At 43.2% G+C, this 13,346-nt stretch overlaps 3 protein-coding genes across 3 annotated transcripts in view; all 3 read left to right on the top strand.

The window, feature by feature from the left end:
* The window catches only part of LOC126568220 (uncharacterized), a 57,367-nt gene extending 51,200 nt beyond the window's left edge, over positions 1 to 6,167 (top strand). The window contains exons 4-5 of the mRNA XM_050224665.1: positions 4,942 to 5,057; positions 5,160 to 6,167. Coding sequence (XP_050080622.1) covers positions 4,942 to 5,057; positions 5,160 to 6,167 — 1,124 coding nt within the window. The remainder of the gene's footprint in view (positions 1 to 4,941; positions 5,058 to 5,159) is intronic.
* The window catches only part of LOC126568448 (uncharacterized), a 271,865-nt gene extending 259,091 nt beyond the window's left edge, over positions 1 to 12,774 (top strand). The window contains exon 4 of the mRNA XM_050224927.1: positions 12,764 to 12,774. The gene's annotated coding sequence lies outside the window, so the exon portion shown is untranslated. The remainder of the gene's footprint in view (positions 1 to 12,763) is intronic.
* Positions 1 to 13,346, top strand: part of LOC126568217 (26S proteasome regulatory subunit 7) — a 277,427-nt gene that overhangs the window by 203,602 nt on the left and 60,479 nt on the right. The window lies entirely within an intron of this gene.

Here is a 13,346-nt window from a genome sequence, read left to right as displayed (position 1 = left end):
GGACGAGCCTGCCCGCGAATCGGTTCGGAACGGGTTTCAACTAATTGCTGCCACTATCCATTACATTTTTCATCCCGGTGATGGTGCGGGTCCCCGGTGGTTTGCTTCTCGAGGTCTTAGCGAGATGCCGCACAGAAAAGAGCCCGGTTTCGTTTCGTTTTCTATTTAGCAAATGGAATCAAATGGCTGGAAATTATAGCAATTGACTATCCTTTCCTCCACCCCTCGAGGGATGTCACTGTTGGGAATCCGATAAAAGGATGTGATCTAGTAGCTTTGTCACATTATGGCTTGTTCGATGCCTTTTTTCGTTTCGTTTTGTCGCCCGATTGGGTCGCTGAAAGGAAGGAAACTAGCCAGAGTTTCGCGACTGGTTGACAACCCGGGTTTGGAGCTGTGGTTGGAAGCGAGCAGAATTCATTATGACCAGCATAATATGGAGGATGAGCATCACACATTGGTTGGTTTCTAGAGGGAAAAGTGTTTATCAACGCCTAAATAATCTTAAGCGAAGTGTTGAAGCGAAGTTTCAAACGATCGGTCTCGGCTCTCAGCGTGGGAGAACGCGTTAATAAAATGATCGAAACTGTTGTTGCAGAAAACAAAACAAAAAAAAAAATACAACCATTTTCTGGAATTTCTCACTTTCCATTTCGTTGCCGGCTATCGTCTCAATTTTCTGCTGCCCGAAAACGCAATGACGGGACACGGCTGACGCCCTATGTGGTCTACATTTGTCGCCATAAATTTTATCCACCGTTGTTGTTATTTCTTTGTCAGGTCCATTGTTTTTTTTCGCTCTCCTCTTCTCACGTAGCATTACGTTGTGTTTTGGGTGATGTATGAAATTTATAACCAGGAATGGCATATTTTGTGTGCCGTGATTATATCGCTGCCCATGTCCTCTCTCTGATCCGGATAAATTTGGTGATTTATTTTAAGCGGCCGGTTGGGTTTTTTCTTTGCCGAACGTTACGATAATGTTTGGCTTAAGCTGCCCTCCCTTGGTTTGGGTGTGCGGGCACGTGGTCACCGTAAGCTTGAAACAGAACGGATCGTGTGACTCTTGCGCGTGTGGTGCTGAAGAAGCCGAGACGTGTCTGTTTATCTTCTGTGGCTGATCGCTTCGTTTTACCTTGTTTTATAGTCTGTGGAGCACGATGGATTTTTAGAAGAATATTTCATGCATCAGGATAATGAAATGGAAGGGAAGTTATTGAAAGTAGGATAGATTTTTTTTGTAATTAAACAGTATCTGATAAATCTGTTGAATATAATCAATGGCGGGTTCGACGATAACGCCAAGATACAAATAGACACGACGTGCTATAGGACCACGTCATTTCAAATGGGATCCAACCGGACCCCAACATAGTACGAAGAGTTTAAAACCGCAACCCAAAGTTTGCATCCCTTTGTCCATCCATTCGTACTGATCTGGACCACTGTGCGACGTGGCGCTCGCGTGGGAATTCCCTTTTTTCGGCGTGCGTTGTTGCACGTGGTTTGGGCTCCATTTTATTATGTCCACAATCGATTCGTAACAATCGATACAATGCAAACCGAAAACAATCACCACCGACCGAGCCGCGACCGTATTCGTTGCGGGAGATTCAAGAAAAAATGAAACGACGATGAATTAATAAATTATCACACAAAATATGGCGCTCGGAGCCTTATGCCCAGCACGCACTTTTTTGTGTGTCGTCTTGTTCGTGGTGTATTGGGAATATGCAGTCACCTCACAGCGGGGCATCTGGAGCGGCACTTGGAAGTTGGCGACTACGGCAAAGCGACGGGGCGAATACGATTATCTTGCAGCTTGACGAAAAACTCCTTTACGGTCACACAATACACAAACGTTGATCGTTTGAAATGCTCATTAAAAAAAAATCTCCAACATTAGGAACAATCCTTCTCAAAAGCTCAGCAAATCACGCACATACGGGGGCGCCAAGATGCCATTAGAGCCATGCCATACAATTATACACTGTCACTATCAATAGAATGCGCCATTTAATTGCACTTTCCGCAGCGAACCCTCCCTCTGGTCGTAGCGCTGAGTGCAATTTACCAACCATTACTAATAACTGACTCGCACTCGCACTTGATGGCACGCAACACTAAGCCAGACAACCTGCTGCTACCTTGATGCCGCGATAGCTGGACTCTAGTAATAGAGCTGTAGATCGTAGATCGTGGCATTCGTGGTCTAATGATACGATTTTGTGTTTGGTCACTGTTGATAAATGTCTTTTCGTGGCTCTCTTTCGTGATCTACTCTAATAGTCTTGTTGTTGTTTTGCTGTTCGCTATGAAATGTCTTGGCTGCTGCAGGCTTCATGGTGCATGATTAATTACCGATCAAGTATGTGGTTTTGGTTTGTTTTTGTAATCAGAAACGTTTAAATCGCAGCTCAAACTAGCATTGAAGGACGTGTTGTAAGTCTTGTAATGTAGGGAACGGGATTGATCTTCAGATCAGGTTGTAGGGTTCTACAATTTGAGGGTTTCAGCCCGCACTTTACGATCGCCACTAATTAATCCTTGTTTTTACGGATGATTTGCGAAGTTCCTCCTGAGTCCTTGTTTGAGTCCGGCACCAATACAAAGCGAGATGAAAGTTCTGACGCGATCATTCTCGATCGTCTTGGATCTATATGCAAGTACTCGACACGATCCCTAGCGATCGTAGTTGCTTAAATTTGTGACAAACTGCCTTTCACACTGACAGACGTACAAAAGCCTGCTATTTAAGGCCCCTCACGCCGGCTCATCAATTTATGACCGATTTTAATCAGATTTAATAATAATTCCCAACACCTTTTTTGCAGCAATAAATAGCTTTTCTCACACCTCTCCGTTGGTGGAGTATCCAGCTCTGTCGTAAAGATGCAATATCTGCGAATTACATTATTTTACAATCCGATCTGTATCTTCGTTCTCTCATCCTCATCGGTATCTTATCGTGCATCATTTGTTGCTCGTTTTATGACACGCAGATAAAAACAAAACCAATCTCATCCTTTCCAGTTTGGCAGCGTACAGCCAAACAGCACAAAAAAACGTCATAGAAAACCGCTCCGAAAGCAATATAGGCGTAGCGTTATCGTAGATTTGTTATCTTAAGTATCACGCACTCAGGCACCCCCTCATCAGCGATTGCGACTGTGTGTATAAATTAACCTATATATCCTTCATCATCCAGGAGGCGGGAGGAGGGTTTACACCCTGTTCGCCAAACTCATTGATCGTCCCTTGCAACTATCTGGCCTCTCGTCGCGTACCACGCGATAGAGGCTCCCTTACGATGATGATGTGCTCTTGTGCCTTTTTTTTTGCGTTGCCCTTTTTCATACTCGGTTCTCGATTCTCGTTCCTAAGCTTACGTTGCGCCCAACGAAGAACAAGGAGGGGAGGGGTTGGGAAGGGTTTGGGGATTTTTCTTCTCTCCATTAACTGCAAATCGATTTGTGGACATCAATTTCCAGCCAAATAGCCTCATGGGCGCACACACACTCATGAGTCGTCCGTCCGTCGTAATCGCAATCGAATCGCGTCCCGGATCGGTTCTCGCGCGCCGGCGTTTAAGTTTGGGAGGGAGACCGGCGTGATCTTTTTCTGCTTTGCCTGCGCTGCGCTACCTTAGTGTTGTTGGTGTTTCTTTCGTATTTTTTTTTTAAGTGATGTCGATTAGCTGCAATTAAAGTGGCTCCTTGCTGTCCGACTTTGGCGGCGTCGACCGCGCGACGAAACCGAACGCCCGGCCCGGTCGATGCAGGCGTGGAATGGGGAATTACCTGAATTATTACCCCGTCCCACTCTAAGCCCTGGCTCCACCCCTCACTTCCTCCATACGTCCGTTGGCGGTGCGTACCGCCAGCTGAAGGATTGTCGCATTGCGTAAACAATTGCGCAAACGGGGAGGTATGGTGCGCGAGAGAGAGAGAGAGAAGGAGAGCAGGAGACGCAAACCACACCTCGTGCGCATGGTGGTGTATCGCGCGCAACGGTTGCAATTCCGTCAAGATGCCGCGACCGAGTGTACTCGCGGGAGCTTTCGGTGATGGAAAAATCAAAGCCGTTAGATAATGGGCCGTGTGTTGTGCGGCGCACTATGGTACCTTCGTTATTACTGGCATGCTGCGAGGTAATTCACCTGCCACCTGCTAAGTCGCCTGTAGTGGCTGAGTGGTTTACTCTCGCGCGGTTTACTACGAATTCGACGTGAGACAATGTTTAATGAAGGTGGCCGCGGTGAGATTCCATCCAGGCGCTTTGTGTGAGAATTATCTCACCGCACATCCGGTGTTAATTGAATTCCAAAGTAGGCGATTAAATAATTGTGACAGGCATTGCGAGAAATTTCTGCGTTCTATTACATTAACAGCAGCCGGTAAAGAGCGAAACGTTTTAATGCGTTCCCTTTTTACAGGGAATTTTACGTTCATAAATGGCCTTTTTTGTGGTGGATAAATTAAGCATTCTGTAAACACTCTTTGATATCTTGTCGAGTGGTCTCATGTGGCGAAGAATGGCTCTGATGTGACCGATTTCAGTATTCAAAATCTCAGGTCCTAACCAAGTAACACATTTTTCTTGAAGCCTTGGAGCTTCTTCATCAAAATGGTAACTTCTGGTATGAGCTTGAAACGTTTTCTGTGACTTGTGGCAAATGTTCTGACTTTTGGTCCCAAATATGGGCTACCATAAGACTGTCAAGGCTTCAAAACAATAAAGTCGTCATAAGTATACGTCTATTTTTGAAGCTGATCTAAGAGTGAGAGAATCCAGCCAAGTTCTAAAACAAATTTGGGGACGATTAATAGTTCGTTAGCAACAATTTTTAAACGCTTATGGCACAAAACTGTACAAAATCTTTGCTTAAATTACTGAACTAACAATGTTTAACGAATGTCTCTCTTTTTTATTATTTTGCAGAGGTTTTCAGTCTCAATGCCACGAGAACACGCGACAATCGGGCTGCCGTAACGATATACTCCAAAGAGACAGATTCGTATATCTGCTTCGACAAAAATTGGCGCATCAAGTCCATGGTAAGCTGCCGATCATTCGGCTGAAGATCACCTGATGGGCAATATCTGCAAAGAACAAAACAACATTTTAATGAATGCTTCCTCACTTTCGTCCCGTTCCAGCGCGGAAAAGCCAATATGTCCAAACGACGGTGCATGTTTTTCGAAAACATCGACGCATCGGGCGGCATCCGCTACCGATCGGTGGTCAACCAGAACCGATCCTTAGGCTTCCAGAAGAACGGTAAGCCCATCGGTGGTGTGCGGGCCGGCGGCGGTGCCAAGGCGGGCCCCGGTGGCGTTGGCCGGAAACGGACTATCGACGAGAAGTGTTACAACTTTCACCCATCGGACGCATCCGGATCGAAGCAGGTGCAAGAGCACCAGCAGCAACATGCGCAGACCACCCCACCGCCGCAAAGGCAGGAAGTCAAAGCTACACGTCCTCAACAGCAGCCGCAACAACAACAACAGCAGTCCAGCCAGCTGCAACCCCGTCAGCGTCACCATCGACAGCAGGACCAGCGGAAGGATGTGTCCGCTAGCGAAGGTAATGCACTGTCAAGCTATTCCGGCGGAACGTCAGATCAGCGCCAGTCACCGCCACATCGACACCGGCACAAACATGGCGGCCCGGGCGGTCGGCAGGGCAAGCAGCAGCAGGGACACCCGAATCTCGATAGCGGTTTTACCGGAGCGACCTCATCGCTCCCCTCCGTTACCCTGGCCTCCCTATACGGTGGCAACAATGCGTACGGGAAGGGAACCCATCACCGGCGCAGCCATCTTAACTCCCCCGTATCCGGGGACGCTTCCATGCTACCCTCCGCACTGTCTGCCCTCGTTACGAAGCTGCCGCCAAAGTCCACCGCTCACGCAGGACATCTCGGTTCCGCGCTTGGGTTGCTGGACGCTGGTGGTGGTGGTGGTGGTGGAGCAGCGATTGCGGGTAATCTGTACCGTAAGGATCGTCCCGCCCTGGAACCAACGAATGGTCGCGTTAGTAGTGGCCATGCGGTTGGTGCTAATGGGAAGAAAAAGTCGCCCAACGGCAGCAACGGAACTAGCGGGCGAAACGCTTCCACTAAAGTAAGCACGATGCGAGGGAGAGACAAAAGGGCTTCGGGTTGACAGTCGCGTCGTGGAACTCCTCCAACACCCCAACACCACCACTACCTACCCTACCTATCTTTTTTTTTTCTTCTCAAATTGTGTGTAGTATACGCTCGCGCAGGCAGGCGCAGGGGCTTTGCGATCTTTGCGAAATGTTTTGTTTTTTTTTTTTATTCTATTCGAATCCAATGCAAGAGAATGGAAACACACCAGCATAAGACACAGGCTATAAGAGCATACGAATTTCTTTACGAAGTGACAGACAGACAAAACGCGGCAAAACAAAAATGTCGGCAGTAAGCATGCAAGTCAACGTGAGCGTTTATGGTGAGCGATGTGTAAAACGAGAGACCGAGGTTAGCTTATTACTATATTATATTATATTATTAATATTATTATTATAATTATTAATATTATTATTATTATTAAACTTACGTCAAGTATGCTAAGTATGATAATATATATATACATATATGTATACATATATACACATGCATGTAATATTATAAAATTGTGACGTGTTTCGGTGGTTAAGCCTTCCTCCTTTAGCGTGTATGAAAGAGTGTGCGTTTGTGTGTCTGCGTGTGCGTGTGTGCGTGTGTAAATGTACCATTTAGGATCCATTTTTTGTTTGTTTTTAGAAAGCGTTTTTTGTTTTTTGTTTTGTTCAAATAGAGCCTGAACGAGCGCAATGACAACAGTGTGAGGAAATGGTACGCGAGTTGAAGCAAACAGGCAGACAAGCCCCAAGTAGTGGTAGTTGTAATAGAAACGTGGCCGAACGATAACCTATGCAAGCAAGGAACAAAAAAAAAAGAACCCGGAGCGCATTAACCAAATCCAAAGGAACATAGACAAAATGGCAACCGAGTGTGCGTGCGTGTGTTTGAGGGCACATACGCGAGGGAGATTCGAAAAAAAAAATTACACACCGATAGGAGGACATAAACTTTGGTAGTAGAGTGACAAACATTTGCCATTAGGAAGGAAGGACGGAACGAACAGACGTCATTTCGGTTGGGTTTCCTTTCCATTTTTTCTTCTTCTCCCGGTTTCCGGGTTTTGCTTAGTGCACCAACAACAAAAAAGCCTCTCTATTTATCCTTCTTTGTTTTTTGTTTTGTTAAGCACTATTTTTTATTAGAATGAAAACAACAAACAAACAAAAAGTCATTAAAACCCATCACTTCTAGCCTGCCGACATCAAAAGACCAGTGCACCAGTACCTTCAAGGGTCTCTCAGTTCCAAAAACTCTAACTATCTCTTCAAGTAATATTTGTATTGCCATTTCAAGAAATGGAACGACCGGAGACAATTTTCATGTAAAAAGCGCACAAGAATAATTTTTCTGCGAATGTTTTCCTATTTTTCTTTGTTTGTTTTGTGAGGCTCCGACGGATGTGTGCGTTCAGGTTGCGTCTAGGTAGAGTAATTATACATTGTGTGCCATTAGTAGGAGCTCCGTCTCCGTAGGACGGAAACAAATCTGCATTTGGAATTGTGTTGTTGTGTGCCATTCAAAAAAAAAAAACTCTAAACTGACAATAGCAAGCGAAAATGTACTAAGAGCGAGAACACATTGTGCAACCACAGAACAAAACAAACAAACAAAAAAATAGTAGCAGACGGGGCAGTTGGTGAAAAAAAAAACGAGCAAAAGTGGTTTAGTCGAACCAGTCAGTGGTTAATTAATATGCGGTGGTAGTAGTGGTAGTAGTAGTAGTAGTAGCAGTAGTAGCGGACGTTTTAGTAGCATTAGCAGCGAAGAGTAGTAGTTTGCTACACACAATGCTGAAGCGGACACCTAAACTGGATTGATTAAAAAAAGCGGACGTAACTGAATTTAAAAAAAAAAAACAAGCAAACAAAGCAAACAACCACAAAAAAACGAAGCAAACACGCAAGAATGATAAGGAGTTCATGAAAATAACAAAAAAATTGTGCCTTTTCTTGGTCCTTTCCACGAGCCTTTCAATAAGCAGCAGCAGCAGCAGCAGCCAATTTCAAAACGCAAACGTTCTTACAACAACAACCAAACAAACAAACAAAAAACATACACGCAACAAATATATTCATGATAATAAGTAACATAAACGTACAGTGTGCACAGGATGGCACGATTTGTTGGTGTGCAGAAGCTAGACTGGGCATCGCATATGGCAAATTTCGCGCTTCATTTTCACATTCGGTAACCGATCACCGAACACTCACGCCTTTTTTCCCGTCGCGATCGCTAAATTTGTCCAAAGGTGTTACATGTACAGCTGTTTGTAGCGGTCAGTAAAACAAGTGTTCACATGATTAACACAACTAGTTGTAGAGGGGATAGGACAATAGGAGAAGGTTATCCATTAATTTTAAAAAGATATAGAAATGGCGGTTAATATTTGAATTTCCCACCAATTTAGTAAATGCAAATTTTCGGAAAATTATTATATAATTGGATCAATTTCGAAATCGATTTCTTATCGAGTTCTATGTATCTTTTTATCAATTTTGATCAAAATATGACCTAAACACATTGACGTATAAAAATTGTCATTTTTTACAGTTTTGAACATCTTCTGTATACTTTTTTCAACCTAGCATGGGTTGGTTTGAATATCTAAAAATTTAGTTTTTTAGTATGTTGGTAGATTTAGTGTTGGTATGTGTTTCGAAAAGCAATAGTTTTGAAAATCCAATAACTAATTTAAGTATGGTCTTATTCTATTGTCCATCACTGTAGCTTGCTTCGACTGTATTGTTTTGAGCATGTGGACACTTGGTTTGTCGTCTAGACAACGCTGGTAGTACAGGAAATTTAGTACAGGAGTTGACAGATAGTTGTTTGTCGCGTATTTAAGCTAGTAGGCTAGGCGAGATATTAATCGATTTGACGTGCGATGTCTACAATATATCAGTATTACCTTATAACCCCAGCATTATATACACACACACACACACACATACAAAAAACAAACCCCAATAATACAGCAACAACAAGCCTAAAACTGTGCGCAGCCTCATTCTGCTTAGGGAGCTAGCTGTCAGCCATTATTGTCAAGTGATAGTGTGATGATAGGGCATCGGAAACCACCACACGCACGACAACCGAGCATCCCCCTTTTTTTGCGTATTGTTTGCCTTCAAGTTTCCCAAACACACACACACACATACATACACACACGAAACGCATTTTCTAGTACAACCACCAACCAACCAAACTCCGTGGAGTCGTCCCCGTGGTTATTGTATTTTGTTGTTGTGTCCCAGCGAGTGTTGTCATTTCGAATATTGCGTGCGAGTGCCTCTAGTTTCTTGCGGGTTTTTTGGAAGTATTGTTAGTGAACCGCCCAAGTGTATATGTGTGTGTGTGTGTGTGTGTGTGTGTGTGTGTGTGTGTGTGTGTGTGTGTGTGTAGTAATCAAGGATGGAAAAAAGGATAAAAAACACAAGGACACACACACACACACACACATCCAAGCGCATCTGGTACTTTAGATGTGTACACAACACTAGTGAGAGTGTGTGTGTTTTGTGACAGCCACCTCCCACACCCCCCCCCCCCCTACACCTTTCCCTTCAAACTTCAATAGAAGGCGGTTTATACTACTACTACTACTATATTTGTACCACACATTAGTAAGCAGCAGCTGTAAGAAATGGGGGATACGGAATGTCGAGAAATTGAACCTCTCCAGTATTTATGGTCAAGATAAAAGTATAAGTTAAACGCTACGCGGATTCGAAGGTGTGAAGAACCGAAATAATATATATATATATATACATATAACTATAGGAAAGTGAAAATGGAATGGAAGGAAAAGATAGAAAGCGATTCTCAAGTGAGATAAAACTAGCAACAAAAACCACATACACACACACAAACACACATATATGCAGTACAATGCCAAAATCAAGAATAAAAAAGGAAAATAGACATGCAAATTGGAAAAAAACAAATGAGAAGAAAAACACCCACAATCAGAACACAATAGTTTGCTAAACAACAAATACAACAAAAAAGTATGGAAGAAAAGAAAAATAAAAAGCAAACACAAACATAGATACTGGAAAAGAGAAGTGAATAACAAACAAAGCGAAATTAATAGCAAAAAGATGGCGCATGTACAACGTTTCGAGTATGATTATTCGTCGGCAAATCGGAAACAAAAACAAAACAATTAAATTATACGTTTTGAAACAGCATACAAGTAGCTATCTTTACCTTACCTTACACTATATAAAGCCAAACTCCCACCCAATACCCCGACATATACACATACACACACACACACATATATATACTTCCTACGTACACTATACACCGTTATACACCTACCTTACTCATGATACCCACCCACCCAAGAAATTAAAGTAAAGCAAACAAAACAAAATGAGAAAAGAAACAACAAAAAAACATGAAGCGAATAAGAAAAAACATAATAAATGGAAAACAAAACACAGAAGCAAATTAAAAAGTTATTATAGACAGAAGAAGCTGAAATCGTGCTATATATTAGAAGAGAACGAAAGCAAGCAAAGCATACACAAGACAGAAGTCGTAACATTAAACATGATACAGTTTAGATAACAGAAGAGAAAAAAACCACACTCAGATACACATAAAACTCGATGCAAAAGAAAAATCAATCTCATATTAAAAATGGAACAAAAAAACCTCTAGACTACTTTCACAAGCTGTCCCGATTAGTACCACCTGCACCACCACCACCAATTCCAACACCAACGATCAAACCAGACCCACAGGAAGTCCAGGAAGCTGCGTAGGGGCAAACAAAAAAACACGTTAATAAGCCATCAATATTAATGGTGTGTGTGTCGCGTTCAAGAATCTCGAAATTAATGTAACTTCCAGAATATTAAGCAATAGATCGTTGTAGACGCCTAGATGCGAAACATTTGGTGAGATGTTCACCCAAGACACTCTAACTATACACCTTCATACATGCAATGCCCAGCCAGAAGCCATTACAGCAACAGAGGGAATACACAGAGACAGGCCAACAGGAGGGCGTGATAGTAGGGAAGCAACAACAACAACAACAACAACAAAACATGAGAAACGCTTACGCTATTAATTAAAGATGAAACAATAAAACGCCAACGTTAATGAACATTCCATTATAACCACGCGAGCGAAACAGAGAAAACGGACCACAAGAGTGTGTGTGTGTGTGTGGCACGCATATTCCGGCTTCTAATTCGAAGGAAAGAAACGCACTCCTGAACCACGAACCTGTGATTATATTACCACCGCTGAGGGGTTTTTTTGTTTTCGAGGGCCGTCGTTTTGTCGTTTTTTGCTGTTGCTGACTGGACCAGAAAAAGGGTAAGCTATCAGTGAAGTTCCTCTTTTTTTTTTTGCGTGTTTCTTCTCCCTCTCATGCGTTAGTTTTGTTGTTTTGACACATGTTTAGCTTGAGACTTTAGAGTTGAGAGTAGAAGGACAATCTGTTTTTTTTTTTTTTTACGGGACAAATTTAATTAGCGCATGCCATATTGAATCTTCTCTTTCCTTCCCCGGTTGATAATCGAATCTCTACGCAATGCCGCCTTTTTTTGGAGGGGGGGGGGGGGGAGGTTAAAGGTGAACGAATCCCGCCTGAGACGACCCTATCCCCCCATCATACGATGACAAACTTTTGCCGAGGGTTCCGACTTCCGACTAAAATTCTTGCTTGTGACAACTACACGTTGTCCGGTGTCATTCTCATGAAATGTGGGCAGCCCACCGTACTGTGGCGTTCAATAACGGGTTTTAAAGGTCACGAGGGCCCCGAATCCCAAAAAACCCTTTTCCCTGGTTAAGAGATTCCATGTGATAGTGGCCTCTGGCTTCCTTTTCGCTTGGAGCCTTCGAGAGACTAAATCCGCCGTTGATGGCTCCACACATAGGCGAGGCGTTACGTACGAGATCACTTGCCAGCCATTGCCTAAACGCTTCTTCTAGTATGATCGCTCTGTCTTTGGCTATCTTCTGTTGGATGTGGGTGACTAGGATGAAAGTCTCGCTCAGGGACTGATCAGTATAATTCGTCTACCTGACGTGGTGGTTTTAGACAGAATTCAGGGCTCAGAACGGAAATGGAAGCTGCGGCAGTCTTCACACGGCAGTTCTGGGCTTCAAATCCAATCTGATCCGTTCCCTTTTACTGAAGACTGCATCAGCAAGTTCAATAAGCCAATCGATGGCTGCTAGCATGACCTTTAGAAGGTCGTTAAGCCAAGAAGAAAAGAAGGAAGATAAATTTTAGGACCGTTTCCATCGTCTGATTAGATGTTATGAAACCTGAGCCCCACGTGCAGAGCGATAAGACTCGTCAGTCCCTCAATACTCCTTCCTCATCAGCTTCTGTCTCATTTTGTACAACACCCCAGGAAGCAGGGCCTTTCTCCAGCAGCGGGGTAGAATGTTCCAAAAGCCTAACGAGGCTCTAATCTTATCAAACGATATTCCTTTGTTTTGTGCAGTTTGATGGTTTATATTTAGCTGCAAGTGATTCATTCACTGCTTGTGTCCTTACTAACCTTATAGGAAGCAAATTTTGCTACTTAAATAACCAATTCCAATCATCCAATTTGTCGCTGCAAGCTTGATCAGAATAAGCTAATGCTTCTTATTGGCAAGATTTGCTCAGAAAAAAAATGCTTCGAATAGAACAGAATTAGAACCAACATAACATCCAATTAGTCTAACTCCATTCCGTTTAATTATAAACTCTTTCTCTCTCTCTCGCGCTCTTTCTCTCTCTCTGTTTGAGCTTAATCATGAGGCGATAACTGCATGCACATCGAGACAAAAACTTTCTCCAAGCGATAGGATCTGCGGGACCAAAAAAAAAAACTGGGCACGTGTTGCAAAAATGTATATTTTATGGCCGTTTGCTGTAGAAACACTCTTGTTCTACACCAAAGTCACATAGTCACTAATCAAATGGTTCAATTAGAGACTGATTGTGCTGGGTTCAGGTTTTTTCCCACATCCGATCCCTGTCCCTGTGTGCCGTGGATCGCTAGGAGTGATTGTGAGTGCTTTGGCCACATTTGAAGGGGCGCAGAGAAGGAAATGAATCATGACAGGCGTACAATTAATTACTCTTTTTTTTCCCTCTTGCGCTGAGGAAAGAATCGCGTAGAAGGAAAACAGTATTAAGGAGATAATTTTTGCCTTTTTTTTTTGTTGGAAAGTA

Source organism: Anopheles maculipalpis, chromosome 2RL, assembly GCF_943734695.1.
Source record: "Anopheles maculipalpis chromosome 2RL, idAnoMacuDA_375_x, whole genome shotgun sequence".
NCBI lineage: Eukaryota > Metazoa > Arthropoda > Insecta > Diptera > Culicidae > Anopheles > Anopheles maculipalpis.
Note: the sequence above shows the minus strand (reverse complement) of the source record. Positions and strands in the feature narration are given on the sequence as shown.